At 39.6% G+C, this 14,580-nt stretch overlaps 1 protein-coding gene across 1 annotated transcript in view; it reads right to left on the bottom strand.

Moving 5' to 3' along the window:
- The window catches only part of LOC112131899 (ubiquitin carboxyl-terminal hydrolase 31-like), a 60,427-nt gene that overhangs the window by 23,451 nt on the left and 22,396 nt on the right, over positions 1-14,580 (bottom strand). The window contains 2 exon segments of the mRNA XM_054533815.2: positions 2,007-2,187; positions 13,680-13,824. Of these exon segments, the coding sequence (XP_054389790.1) occupies positions 2,007-2,187; positions 13,680-13,824 (326 nt within the window).

Here is a 14,580-nt window from a genome sequence, read left to right as displayed (position 1 = left end):
TACCCTCCCCACCCTTCTGAGTCTATGCTGTCTCCTACTCACTCATGTGAAGACCCAGTGGAGGTATTCTTTTCCAGGAGGCACCCTGTTGGCTTGTTCGCTGTGTATACTGTGCTACAAACAATGCCTGCTTATTTTTCTGCCTCCACCAATAGGCTGTGAGTTATTTGATAGCAAGCACTGTGATTTATTTATCTTAATAGCGCAAACAGACAATATCTAGAAAACAGAAGATGAATGAATGAATGAACAAATGATCTAACAGATTAACTCTGACTCAGGCACAGAGGGAAGTAGAGGTGCTAAGATCACCAAGAAACCAGTTTCCAACAACTATCAAACTGTTCGCTCGTAGTGGTGCTTAACAGTGAACCAATCTGCCTAAAAACTACTGTGATGTGAAATGAGTTACAAGTACATGTAAATCACCCAACCATATTTTTTTAAAATAATGACTTCACTCTTTGAGAGACTAGCATCATGAAGGGAATTCCACAGGTTCTTTACTTCATTCCTTCTGTGCCTGATACACACCAAGCTCCTCCTAGTCTTGTGTGCATGTACCGGGTGTTCCCTCTGCATGGGATCCTTTCCCCTCATGTTCACACAGCACACTGGGGCTCAGCTTGGCCGCGGTCTCTTCAGGGACGCCTTCCCTGACCTCCCTTCCTAATGTAGTCTTGCCAGCCTCCCACCATCATACTCTATCATTCTAGTCTGTTTTAATGCCTTCGACATGGTACGGACTGTCTGAAGTTAAAGACGTCTGCTTGTTCATAGTCGGTCTGTCCTAGCTAGGATGGAGGCTCCATGAGGACACAGACCCTGCCTGTTTTGTTCCCTGCTGAATCCCCAGTGTTTAGAACCGTGCCCAACACACTGTAAACACTAAAATACCTGTCAATGAATAGCATAAATATGCATATCAACACATTCTACATTTATGTTATTTACTATGCAGGGAACTTATTTCAAAGCAAAATTTTCAAAGGCTAACATAAAGGCTATTCTAACAAATGTTAAGAAACACTGAGTCCTTTCTCCTTGAAACATACCTGTCTCTTGTTAATACTCAGGTTACATTCCTACTGTGACACAGTTACTTTAAAAGATAGTCTAAACACCCATATACTCTTACAGAGGGCATCAGACAAATTTGAGAGAGATTTCTGACTCCCAAATTACTGACTTACAAACCTGAATGAATGTGTGGTGCCATTTGCCAAGATGGGAAATACTGGGAGAGCCAGTTTTAAAAGGAAAGAAAATTTGGACATATTTCAATTCAACCTGGGACATAAGACATAAGTTCAATTTGGGACAGAAGACTGAGGGACATGGCACCATCCAAGTAGACATGTTAAGAATTAAAAAAATAAAAATAAAAAAGCTATCAGGAAAGTAGCTGGAAATGGGTCTACAGCCCCAAGAGGAGCCTGAACTGAAAATACACATATGAAATGGGACTTTAAAAACTAGATTCCTGGCCGGATGCGGTGGCTCACGCCTATAATCCCAGCACTTTGGGAGGCCAAGGCGGGTGGATCGTCTGAGGTCAGGAGTTTGAGACCAGCCTGGCCAACATGGTGAAACCTCATTTCTACTAAAAATATAAAAAATCTGCTGGGTGTGGTGGCTGGAGCCTATAATCCCAGCTATTCAGATGGCCAAGGCAAGAGAATCGCTTGAACCTGGGAGGCAGAGGTTGCAGTGAACCGAGATTGCGCAACTACACTCCAGCCTGGGCAACAGAGCGAGACTCCATATCAAAAAACAAACAAACAAACAAACAAACAACAACAACAACAAAAAACCCAGATTCCTAATTTTACTCTCCCCCGACCAACCCCCCAAATCAGGTCAACTTGTACATGTATTCTTTCTAAATATCAGAATCAAAAATTAACTACTAAAAGTAAGAACTTTTTGCCCATGCTTTTTAAAATGTTTGAAAATACTGAACTTTTACAGTCTAGGTACTTACTGGAAAATAATCTGGTTCTCACCTTTTCCCTTGTTGCCCAGTGCAGGCTCGGTTACACACCAACAGGACAATCTTGTCGCTGCCTGCTCTTGAGGTGGGCGAATCCATTTTCCCTTGCTTTGCTGCTGTTTGTGTAGGAGAAGACAGTCTATGATAATCCAAGCCAAATTTCAAGTGGTTTAGGTTGTTGTTTAAATGAATTCCTGAAATAGAATAAAAACAACTTATTTTATCACTTCAAAATTATTTTTATTCACTCATTATGAAGAAATTTACCCAACAGAGAAAATTTTTTTAAAAAATGTCATTATGTAAATTAAACTGCAATCAAAAAAAGAAACATCCTACTTAGATTACTCATCTAGCCGTTAGAGAATTTCTTTAGCATCCATTATTATTTCCTTTAAACTAGCCTTACCTATCTTAAAAACTGAAAATTAAAACTGCACTTCAGTGAATGTTAGATACAGTTTTAGAAGGGCATGTGTGCTAAGATGATTCACCAAGAAAATTTAGTGAGGTCATGCAACCAGTAATCAAACAAATTTTTAAACAATAAAGGTGAGAATATGTGGAATGTTCTTCAATATTAAATAGCAGTTTCTCCTCCCTGATTAAAGAGCCAGACTTATAAGAAATAAAAGGTAAATTACACACTACACCTACTAGACTCAGAGCCATCAGGAGAATCTTCCAACTTGGAATACAGTCTACTAGACTGGATCAATCCACATTAAAGTTAACAAATATATATATTTGATAGGCACAGTACTGATCCTCCCAAATGCTCCAAAGCAGAGCTCCCTGTCAATCAAAGTACCCAGCAACTCAGCACCCAGCACAACCCCAATAAATGCCTGACTACCTGTTCATTCCTTTAATCCTTTGGAAGTACAGCCTAGGGAAATGACAACCCAGCTGGAAAATAGAAGAAACCCCTTCTACCACCACCATAAATAATAACACCACCAGAAAAAGAATAAAATACAAATGGCTTACACAAAAGTATTTATAGCAGAATGCTGGCAATAACCTCAATACTCAGCAATCTAAGACTCACTGAACCTATTAAGATACCTCAACATTATAACAATTTAAAATGACGAGTACATAGTTAATGCCAATATAAAGTCCAGATAGAGTTTAAAAGAACAACACATACAAACTAGAAATAAGAAAAAAGCTGAATCTTTGTCAAGCCACTAGAGGGAAGAAACCCCTTTAAGCTTAAACACCATAAAGAAATCACAAAAGGAACAGGAGTAGATCTTACTTCCTAACCATTTTAAACTCTGGTATGAGAAAATAAAAATAATAGATATCTGAAGTTGAGACAATAAACTTGTTTCCCAGGTTCTTGGCAGAGGTAAGGGTGGGAAGACCTGTTCTCCTAGAATTGATGTGGACTCCTGACGAGATGAGGGGATGCCACATTGTCAACTGCACAGAAATCAAGCTCCATGTTCAAACTGTGGACGCATTTACTGCCAGCTGTGTGAGCTGGGAGTGGTTACTTCATCTCTAAGTCTCAGCTTCCTCACTGGTAATGTGGGGAAAGCAGTAGCCTCATTATGTATTGAACAAAACATCTGTTAAGGCCTTAGGATAGAGGCTAACGCACACTCAATAAGGCAGTCCCTGGCTAGAATACAATAACCTTTGGATTCACCAAATTCACTTATAAATAGAAGCTTAGTGTTAACCCTAAGCAACTGGGGTGGGAATAGGATTTTGAGAAACTTTCAGCTGAACAAACATTACCTGGGCTCTTGCTGCATATTAAGAACTATACTGCACTGCTGGCTATAGCAAGATAAAGCAAAATGTGGCCCCAGCTCCAGAGGACTTCACAGTGTGGTGGGAAGGACAGAGAAGAAAACAAATCATTTCCACATAACACACTGGTGTGAGAGATTAACAGAACAGCAGGAGTTCACCAGCCAGCCTTCAGGTAAAGGGAGTGAGGAAAGGCTCTCTGGACAAGATAATTTAGGTATTTTTTACTGTAATGCAATAAAATTAGAAACAATCCAAACAAAAACACATACGGGGAAATGTAACAACTGGAAAAGAAAGACAAACAAGCACCTGGGTCAAAGAAGAAGAAGTGAAATAATAGACTATCTAGAAAATATTGTAAATATGAGTAGACCAGAGAAAACTGAATTGTAAGCTGGCATTGGAGAAAGCTGGCCAACCCAATATACAGGATCACCAAAAGAATCAGAAACTGGAGGCGCCAGAGGCCTCTGGAAGTAGAGGGTGAAGTAAAAGAGGAATTAAAATAAGGACTTTCAACAAGAGCACCAAGACCATTCAATGAGGACAGTACAATCTCTTCATCAAATGGTACTGGGACAAGTAAATATTTACTTGTCCCAGAATGGAGTTTGGTCCCTACCTCATACAATTTATAAAAATTAACTTAAAATGTATCAACAACCTAAATGTAAGAGCTAAAACTACAAAACTCAGAAGAAAACATAAGAGTAAATCTTCATGACCTTGGATGTGGTGACAGATTCTTAGATATGACAACAAAATTATGAGCAACAAAAGAAAAAACAGACTTCATCAAAATGAAGAACTTTTGTACATCAAAGAACACTATCAAGAAAGAGAAAAAACCCAGAGAATGGAATAAAATACTTGCAAGTCATATATCCCATAATGGTCTAGTATTATACATCCTTACAAAGAATTCTTACAACTCAACAAAAACAACTCAACAAAAAGATAATGCAATTTAAAATGGGAAAAAGACTTGAATAGACATTTCTCCAAAGAGAATATATAAATGGCCAAACAAGCACATGACAAGATGTTCATCATCACTTACTATTAGAGAAATGCAAGTCAAAACCTCAATGAAGTAACGCTTCACATTCACCAGGATGACTAAAATCAAAAAGATGAAAAATAAATGTTGGTAAAGATGTGGAGAAATTAGAACTCTCATCTATTGCTGGTGGAAACGTAAAATGATCCAGCTCCTGTGGAAAACAATTTGGCAATTCCCCAAGACGACAACCATAGAATTATGATATGATCCATCAATTCCATTCCTAGGTATATACCCAAAAGAACTGAAAACAGGTATTCAAACAAATACTAGTACACAAATGCTCATAGTAGGACTATTCACAATAGACAAAAGGTAGGAAAAAAACAAATGCCCATCAATAGATTAATGAACAAAATGTGGTACATGCATATGTATGTATGGAATAATGTTCAGCCATTAAAAAGGAATGAAGTGGATCCGTTCAAAGATGGCCGAACAGGAACAGCTCTGGTCTGTAGCTCCCAGCATGATCGACGCAGAAGATGGGTGATTTCTGCATTTCCAACTGAGATACCTGGTTCATCTCATTGGGACGGTTGGACAGTGGGTGCCACCCACGGAGGGTGAGCTGAAGCAGAGTGGGGCGTCACCTCACCTGGGAAGCTCAAGGGGTCGGAGGATTTACCTTTCCTAGCCAAGGGAAGCTGTGACAGACTGTACCTGGAAAAACAGGACACTTCTGCCCAAAAGACACTTCTGCGCTTTTCCCAAGGTCTCAGCAACCAGAAGACAAGGAGATTCTCTCCTGTGCCTGGCTCGGTGGGTCCCATGCCCACGGAGGCTTGCTCACTGCTAGCGCAGCAGTCTGAGAACGAACTGTGAGGCGGCAGCCTGGCTGGGGGAGGGGCATCCACCATTGCTGAGGCTTGAGTAGGTAAACAGAGCGGCCAGGAAGCTCCAACTGGGCAGAGCCCCCCGCAGCTCAGCAAGGCCTGCTGCCTCTATAGACTCCTCCTCTGTGGGCAGGGCATAGCTGAACAAAAGGCAGCAGACAGCTTCTGCAGACTTAAAGGTCCTTGTCTGACAGCTCTGAAGAGAGCAGTGGTTCTCCCAGCATGGCATTTGAGCTCTGAGAATGCACAGACTGCCTCCTCAAGTGGGTCCCTGACTCCCATGTAGCCTAACTGGGGACACCTCCCAGTAGGAACCAACAGACACCTCACACAGGCGGGTGCCCGTCTGGGACGAAGCTTCCAGAGGAAGGATCAGGCAGCAATATTTGCTGTTCTGCAGCCTCCACTGGTGATACCTAGGCAAACATGGTCTGGAGTGGACCTCCAGCAAACTCCAACAGACCTGCAATTGAGGGACCTGATCATTAGAAGGAAAACTAACAAACAGAAAGGAACAGCACCAACATCAACAAAAAGGACATCTACACCAAAACCCCATCTGTAGGTCACCAACATCAAAGATCAAAGGTAGATAAAACCACAAAGATGGGGAGAAACCAGAGCAGCAAGGCTGAAAATTCTAAAAACCAGAGCGCCTCTTCTCCTCCAAAGGATCGCAGCTCCTCGCCAGCAATGGAACAAAGCTGGATGGAGAATGACTTTGATGAGTTGACAGAAGTAGGCTTCAGAAGGTTGGTTCTCTGAGCTAAAGGAGCATGTTCAAACCCAACGCAAGGAAGCTAAAAACTTGAAAAAAAGGTTAGATGAATGGCTAACTAGAATAAACAATGAAGAGAAGAGCTTAAATGACCTGATGGAGCTGAAAACCATGGCATGAGAACTTTGTGATGCATGCACAAGCTTCAATAGCCAATTCGATCAAGTGAAAGAAAGGGTATCAGTGACTGAAGATCAAATTAATGAAATAAAGCGAGAACACAAGGTTAGAGAAAAAGAGTAAAAAGAAATGAACAAAGCTTCCAAGAAATATAGGGCTACGTGAAAAGACCAAATCTATGTTTGATTGCTGTACCTGAAAGTGATGCGAAGAATGGAACCAAGCTGGAAAACACTCTTCAGGACATTATCCAGGAGAACTTCCCCAACCTAGCAAGGCAAGCCAACATTCAAATTCAGGAAATACAGAGAATGCCACAAAGATACTCCTCGAGAAGAACAACCCCAAGACACATAACTGTCAGATTCACCAAGGCTGAAATGAAGGAAAAAATGTTAAGGGCAGCCAGAGTGAAAGGTCAGGTTACCCACAAAGGGAAGCCCATCAGACTAACAGCAGATGTCTCGGCAGAAACCCTACAAGCCAGAAGAGAGTGGGGCCAATATTCAACATTCTTAAAGGAAAGAATTTTCAACCCAAAATTTATATCCAGCCAAACTAAGCTTCATAAGTGAAGGAGAAATAAAATCCTTTACAGACAAGCAAATGCTGAGAGATTTTGTCACCACCAGGCCTGCCTTACAAGAGCTCCTGAAGGAAGCACTAAACATGGAAAGGAACAACCAGTACCAGCCACTGCAAAAACATGCCAAATTGTAAAGACCATCAATGCTAGGAAGAAACTGCATCAATTAATGGGCAGAATAACCAACTAACATCGTAATAACAGGATCAAATTCACACATAACAATATTAACCTTAAATGTAAATGGGCTAAATGCCCCAATTAAAAGACAGACTGGCAAACTGGATAGAGTCAAGACCCATCAGTGTGCGGTATTCAGGAGACCCATCTCATGTGCAGAGACACACGTAGCCTCAAAATAAAGGATGGAGGAAGATCTACCAAGCAAATGAAAAGCAAAAAAAAAGCAGGGGTTGCAATCCTAGTCTCTCATAAAACAGACTTTAACCCAACAAAGATCAAAAGAGAAAAAGAAGGCCATTACATAATGGTATAGGGATCAATTCAACAAGAAGAGCTAACTATCCTAAATATATATGCAACCAATACAGGAGCACCCAGATTCATAAAGCAAGTCCTTAGAGACCTACAAAGAGACTTAGACTCCCACACAATAATGGGAGACTTTAACATCCCACTGTCAATATTAGACAGATCGACAAGACAGAAGGTTAACAAGGATATCCAGGACTTGAACTCAGCTCTGCACCAAGCAGACCTAATAGACATCTACAGAACTCTCCACCCCAAATCAACAGAATATACATTCTTCTCAGCACCACGTCACACTTATTCTAAAATTGACCACATAAATGGAAGTAAAGCACTCCTCAGCAACTGTAAAAGAACAGAAACCACAACAAACTGTCTCTCAGACCACAGTGCAACCAAATTAGAACTCAGGATTAAGAAACTCACTCAAAACTGTACAACTACATGGAAACTGAAGAACCTGTTCCTGAATGACTACTGGGTAAATAACAAAATGAAGGCAGAAATAAAGATGTTCTTTGAAACCAATGAGAACAAAGACAACGTACCAGAATCTCTGGGACACATTTAAAGCAGTGTGTAGAGGGAAATTTATAGCACTAAATGCCCACAAGAGAAAGCAGGAAAGATTTAAAATCAACACCCTAACATCACAATTAAAAGAACTAGAGAAGCAAGAGCAAACACATTCAAAAGCTAGCAGAAGGCAAGAAATAACTAAGATCAGAGCAGAACTGAAAGAGATAGAGACACAAAAAAACCCTTCAAAAAAATAAATCAATCTAGGAGCTGGTTTTTTGAAAAGACCAACAAAATTGATAGACTGCTAGCAAGACTAATAAAGAAAAAAAGAGAGAAGACTCAAATAGACGCAATAAAAATGATAAAAGGGATATCACCACTGATCCCACAGAAATATAAACTACCATCAGAGAATACCATAAATACCTCTACACAAATAAACTAGAAAATCTAGAAGAAATGGATAAATTCCTGGACACATACACCCTCCCAAGACTAAACCAGGCAGAAGTTGAATCTCTGAATAGACCAATAACAGGCTCTGAAATTGAGGCAATAATTAATAGCCTACCAACCAAAAAGAGTCCAGGACCAGACAGATTCACAGCCAAATTCTAGGAGCTGGTACCATTCCTTCTGAAACTATTCCAATCAATAGAAAAAGAGAGAATCCTCCCTAACTCATTTTATGAGGCCAGCATCATCCTGATACCAAAGCCTGGCAGAGACACAACAAATAAAAGAATTTTAGAGCAATATCTCTGATGAACATCGATGCAAAAATCCTCAATAAAATACTGGCAAACCGAATCCAGCAGCACATCAAAAAGCTTATCCACTATGATCAAGTTGGCTTCATTCCTGGGATGCAAGGCTGGTTCAACATATGCAAGACAATAAACGTAATCCATCATATAAACAGAACCAACGACAAAAACCATACGATTATCTCCATAAATGCAGAAAAGGCCTTCAACAAAATTCAACAGCCCTTCATGCTAACAACTCTCAATAAACTAGGTATTGATGGAATGTATATCAAAATACTAAGAGCTATTTATTACAAACCCACAGCCAATATCATACTGAATGGGCAAAAACTGGAAGCATTCCCTTTGAAAACTGGCACAAGACAGGGATGCCCTCTCTCACCACTTCTATTAAATATAGTGTTGGAAGTTCTGGCCAGGGCAATCAGGCAAGAGAAAGAAATAAAGGGTATTCAATTAGGAAAAGAGGAAGTCAAATTGTCCCTGTTTGCAGATGACATGATTGTATATCTAGAAAACCCCATCGTCTCAGCCCAAAATCTCCTTAAACTGATAAGCAACTTCAGCAAAGTCTCAGGATACAAAATCAATATGCAAAAATCACAAGCATTCCTATACACCAATAACAGACAAACAGAGAGCCAAATCATGAGTGAACTCCCATTCACAATGGCTTCAAAGAGAATAAAATACCTAGGAATCCAACTTACAAGGGATGTGAAGGACCTCTTCAAGGAGAACTACAAACCACTGCTCAATGAAATAAAAGAGAACACAAACAAATGGAAGAACATTCCATGCTCATGGATAGGAAGAATCAATATCGTGAAAATGGCCATACTGCCCAGGGTAATTTACAGATTCAATGCCAACCCCATCAAGCTACCAATGACTTTCTTCACAGAATTGGAAAAAACTACTTTAAAGTTCATATGGAACCAAAAAAGAGCCTGCATTGCCAAGACAATCCTAAGCAAAAAGAACAAAGCTGGAGGCATCATGCTACCTAACTTCAAACTATACTACAAGGCTACAGTAACCAAAACAGCATGGTACTGGTACCAACACAGAGATACAGACCAATGGAACAGAACAGAGGCCTCAGAAGTAACCACACATCTACAACCATCTGATCTTTGACAAATCTGACAAAAACAAGAAATGGGGAAAGGATTCCCTATTTAATAAATGGTGCTGGGAAAACTGGCTAGCCATATGTAGAAAGCTGAAACTGGATCTCTTCCTTACACCTTATACAAAAATTAATCCAAGGTGGATTAAAGACTTAAATCTTAGACCTAAAACCATAAAAACCCTAGAAGAAAACCTAGGCAATATCTTTAGGGACATAGGCATGAGCAAGGACTTCATGATTAAAACACCAAAAGCAAAGGCAACAAAAGCCAAAATTGACAAATGGGATCTAATTAAACTAAAGAGCTTCTGCACGGCAAAGGAAACTACCATCAGAGTGAACAGGCAACCTAAAGAATGGGAGAAAATTTTTGCAATCTACCCATCTGACAAAGGGCTAATATCCAGAATCTACAAAGAACTCAAACAAATTTACAAGAAAAAAACAACCCCATCAAAAAGTGGGCAAAGGATATGAACAGACACTTCTCAAAAGAAGACATTTATGCATCCAAAAGACACAGGAAAAAGTGCTCATCATCACTGGTCATCAGAGAAATGCAAATCAAAACCACAATGAAATACCATCACACGCCAATTAGAATGGCAATCATTAAAAAGTCAGGAAACAACAGATGCTGGAGAGGATGTGGAGAAATAAGAATGCTTTCACACTGTTGGTGGGAGTGTAAATTAGTTCAACCATTGTGGAAGACAGTGTCACAATTCCTCAAGGATCTACAATTAGAATTACCATTTGACCCAGCAATCCCATTACTGGGTATATACCCAAAGGATTATATATCATGCTACTAAAAAGACACACGCACATGCACATAAAAAATTAACTCAAAATGGTTCAAAAAACTATAAGAGCTAAAACTATAAAACTCTTAAAAGAAATTATGGGGTAAATCTTTATGACTTTGGATTTGATAAAGTGTCAGATATAACAAAAGCACAAGCCAAAAAAAAATAGATAAACTGGACTTCAACAAAACTAAGAACTTTTATGTTTCAAAGGACATTATCAGGTAGTTAAAAGACCACCCACACAATGGGAGAAAATATTTGCAAATCATATGTCTGATAAGGGTCTAGTATTCAGCATATGTGAAAATTCCTAAAACTCAACAACAAAAAGCAAACAATGCAATTTTAAGATGGGTAAAATATTTGAACAGACATTTTTCCAAATATGATATACAAATGGCCAACAAGCACAAGAAAAGATGCTCAACATGATGTCAGTCACAAACACAAATCAAAACCATAATGAGATACCACTTCATACCCACTACAATGGCTAAAATTAAAGAGTCAGATAATAATCAAGTGTCGGCAAGGACGTAGAGAAACTGGAACCCTCAAACACTGCTGATAAAAATGTAACATGGTGCGGCCACTTTGGAAAACAGTCTGTAAGTTCCCCCAAATGATTAAACATAGAGTTACCACACAACCCAGCAGTTCTATTCCCAGGTATGAAGAGAAAGGAAAACATAAGTCCACATAAAAACTTGTGTGGAATGTTCACAGGAGCATTATTCATATTAGCCAGAAGGTGGAAACAACCCAAATGTTCATTAACAATGAATAAACAAAATGTGATCTATTCAAACGATAAAATATTATTTGGCCACAAAAAGGAATTAAGTATGATATATGCTACAACATGAATGAATCTTGAAAACATCATACTAAGTAAAGCCAGTCACAAAATACCACGTATTTTATGATTCCATTTATATGGAAGTCTAGACTAGGGAAATCTGTAGAAACAGAAAGTAGAATAGTGGGCCGGGTGTGGTGGCTCATGCCTGTAAGATTACCAGCACTTTGGGAGGCCGAGGCAGGTGGATCACTTGAGGTCAGGAGTTCGAGACCAGCCTGGCCAACGTGGTGAAACCCCATCTCTACTAAAAATATAAAAATTAGCCAGGTGTGGTGGCATGCGCCTGTGATCCCAGCTACTCGGGAGGCTAAGGCTGCAGTGAGCCAAGATCATGCACTGCACTCCAGCCTGAGCGGCAGAGCAAGACTCTGTCTCAAAAAGAAAGAGAGAGAGAAAGTAGAATAGTGACTGCTTAGAGCTTGGCAGGATGGGGAGACTGGAAGGTACCTTGGGGAGACAAAGCAGGAGCTAACGAGAATAGAAGCTGGAGAAGTGAATCCTCAGCACAGCAAATGGTAGGGAACATGGAAAAGCACATGGCATGTCTGAGAAACAGAGTAACCTGAAAGAGAAGACCTGAGGAAGGAGAGGAAATGGGAGTAGAGAGACTGGAAAGAAAGGCAAGGACCAAATCATGGCACGGGAGGAGGGCGTTATGCTCCTTCCAAGGTGTTTAGATTTGATCTTAGAAAAGGGGAATCACTGGTAAATCAATAGCATGTAACATGATCAGAACTGTGTATTAGAGTAAGTCTGTGGAGAAATAACTAGAAAGGAGAAAGCTCAGTGGTAAAGATAAAAACTTACTGGAAAAGCTCAGTTGGGACTGGCCTGAACTACGTCAGTGGCAGTAAAATAAAGGCGAAAAATGCAGTGTGTGTCAACAGCTCTATGAGAATTTTGAAGGAGAAGTTATCAAGCTTGGATCCAGTTTGAGTGAAGAGGAGGATAGTAGTGCCATTATTTCTAGAAAAAATGCAGGAGCAACCAATCTAAGAAAGAAATGCTAAGGGTAAGACACCTGTAGGATTTCTAAGTAGAAATTCCAGTAGGGAGGTGGAAGTCAAGGAATGGAACTGGAATCAAAAGAAAAGTTGAGGCTAGGGGGGGAATACAGTTCAAAAAATCAAGGCGTGGAAAATCCTGATAAGAGCGGCAGTTTTCACTTTAGCTTGCATCATGATCACCTACCTAAAGGGCTTCTTTACCAGAGTTTCTCCTTTACTAGGTGTGGAGTAGGGACCAAGAATTTGCATTTCTAACCAGTTCCCAGGTAATACTGATGCATTAATAACCACCAGGGTAGAGCAAAAGAAGAGGAGCCCTAGGAGGAACCCTGAAGAATGCTGTGGCCAGGAGCAAAGTCTGAGTTGCTTGGTAACTCTTAAAATCAGAATAACCCCATAACTCCAGGCACAGTGGGGAGACAAGCTAAGTTCCAAATCACAGCCCAAACTACAGTAAGAGGAACAATACTGTCCAGGGCTTTACTTCATTTTGCTGCCTATCAGTGAAGAGTTACATGCAAATTTCTTAAAAGCAGGTACCAAGAAAACATTCTATAGCAAAAATGTTAGAATCTTAAGAGGTGATAGCAAAATTAAAAAGAAAAAAAAAAAAACCTATGGCATAGTATATCTTCCTGAATGTCATGAAAAGATGCCAAAAAGGCTACTTAAAGGAGGTCACAGTCCTGAATCTCAATAAGAGGTTTTCCCAACTAAACTATGGATATATCTTTGCCTAAAACAGTAAGAGCTGCCTTCTTCTAGGATAATATTACTGTAAGATTTTTACCATTATACCATCATAAAAAAATTAAGTGTATTTTACCACAATTTAAAAAAAATGTATATCATTATATAATAGACAACTAAAAGGGTAGACTATAGTTAAACCTGCAAACCCAGGTAGCATTATGGAAACAGGAGCTCATTTACCTCTTTGACTGAGAATTCCTTCAGTCCTAAATATTTCGGGAGTCTCAAAGGCAAAAATGCAGTCGCTTTCATGGACTGTTTCCAGGTCGTCTGTATCACAAAAGGAACGATGGAACCCATCATAGTACATTTCTGTTAACACAATCTAAAAATAGGAAAAATGTAAACAGCTGCGTAACTGGAAATTCGATACTAATTGATCTCCCAATTCTATGAACTTCTCCAGACCATCAGGACTGGCAGTGGTCTGAGAGAGCTCTGAAACATCTCGCAGAGCCCACTTTATTTGCCTTTAATGAGAGAATCCTGGAAGCACAGTATCCTCTGTAATTATATAACAATATACAGTCACCCCTCCATATCTGTGGGTGCTACATCTGTGGATTCAACCAACTGCAGATCAAAAATATTCAGAAGAAAAAAAAAGGATGATTGAATGTATACTGAACAGTCTTTTTTTCTTGTCATTATTCCCTAAACAATATAGCATAACAACTATTTACATAACATTTACACTGTATTAAGTATTGTAAGTTATCTGGAGATGATTTAAAGTATATTGGAGGTACAACTATTATGTATCCATAAAATAAAAAGTAAAAATAAATAAAGTACACAGGATGATATGCTTAGGTTCTATGCAAATACTGTGCCATGTTATAAAAGGGATTAAAGCACTGTGGATTTTGGTATCCTAGTGCAAGGGTTCCTACAACCAATCCCATGGACACTGAGGGAAACCTGTACTCTGATGCAGAACTCCATGACTCTAACTCCAGAGTTTCTCTAAGTTTTAGTGTAGAAGAGAACCAGGAGATCATAATGTCTAACCCCCATTTCACTGAAAGAAGAGATGCCAAGAGACTTGCCTAAAGTTCTACAACGATCCAGCCTCATGTCG

Source organism: Pongo abelii, chromosome 18 (genome assembly GCF_028885655.2).
Source record: "Pongo abelii isolate AG06213 chromosome 18, NHGRI_mPonAbe1-v2.0_pri, whole genome shotgun sequence".
Lineage (NCBI taxonomy): Eukaryota > Metazoa > Chordata > Mammalia > Primates > Hominidae > Pongo > Pongo abelii.
This window is presented reverse-complemented; position numbering and strand designations above follow the sequence as displayed.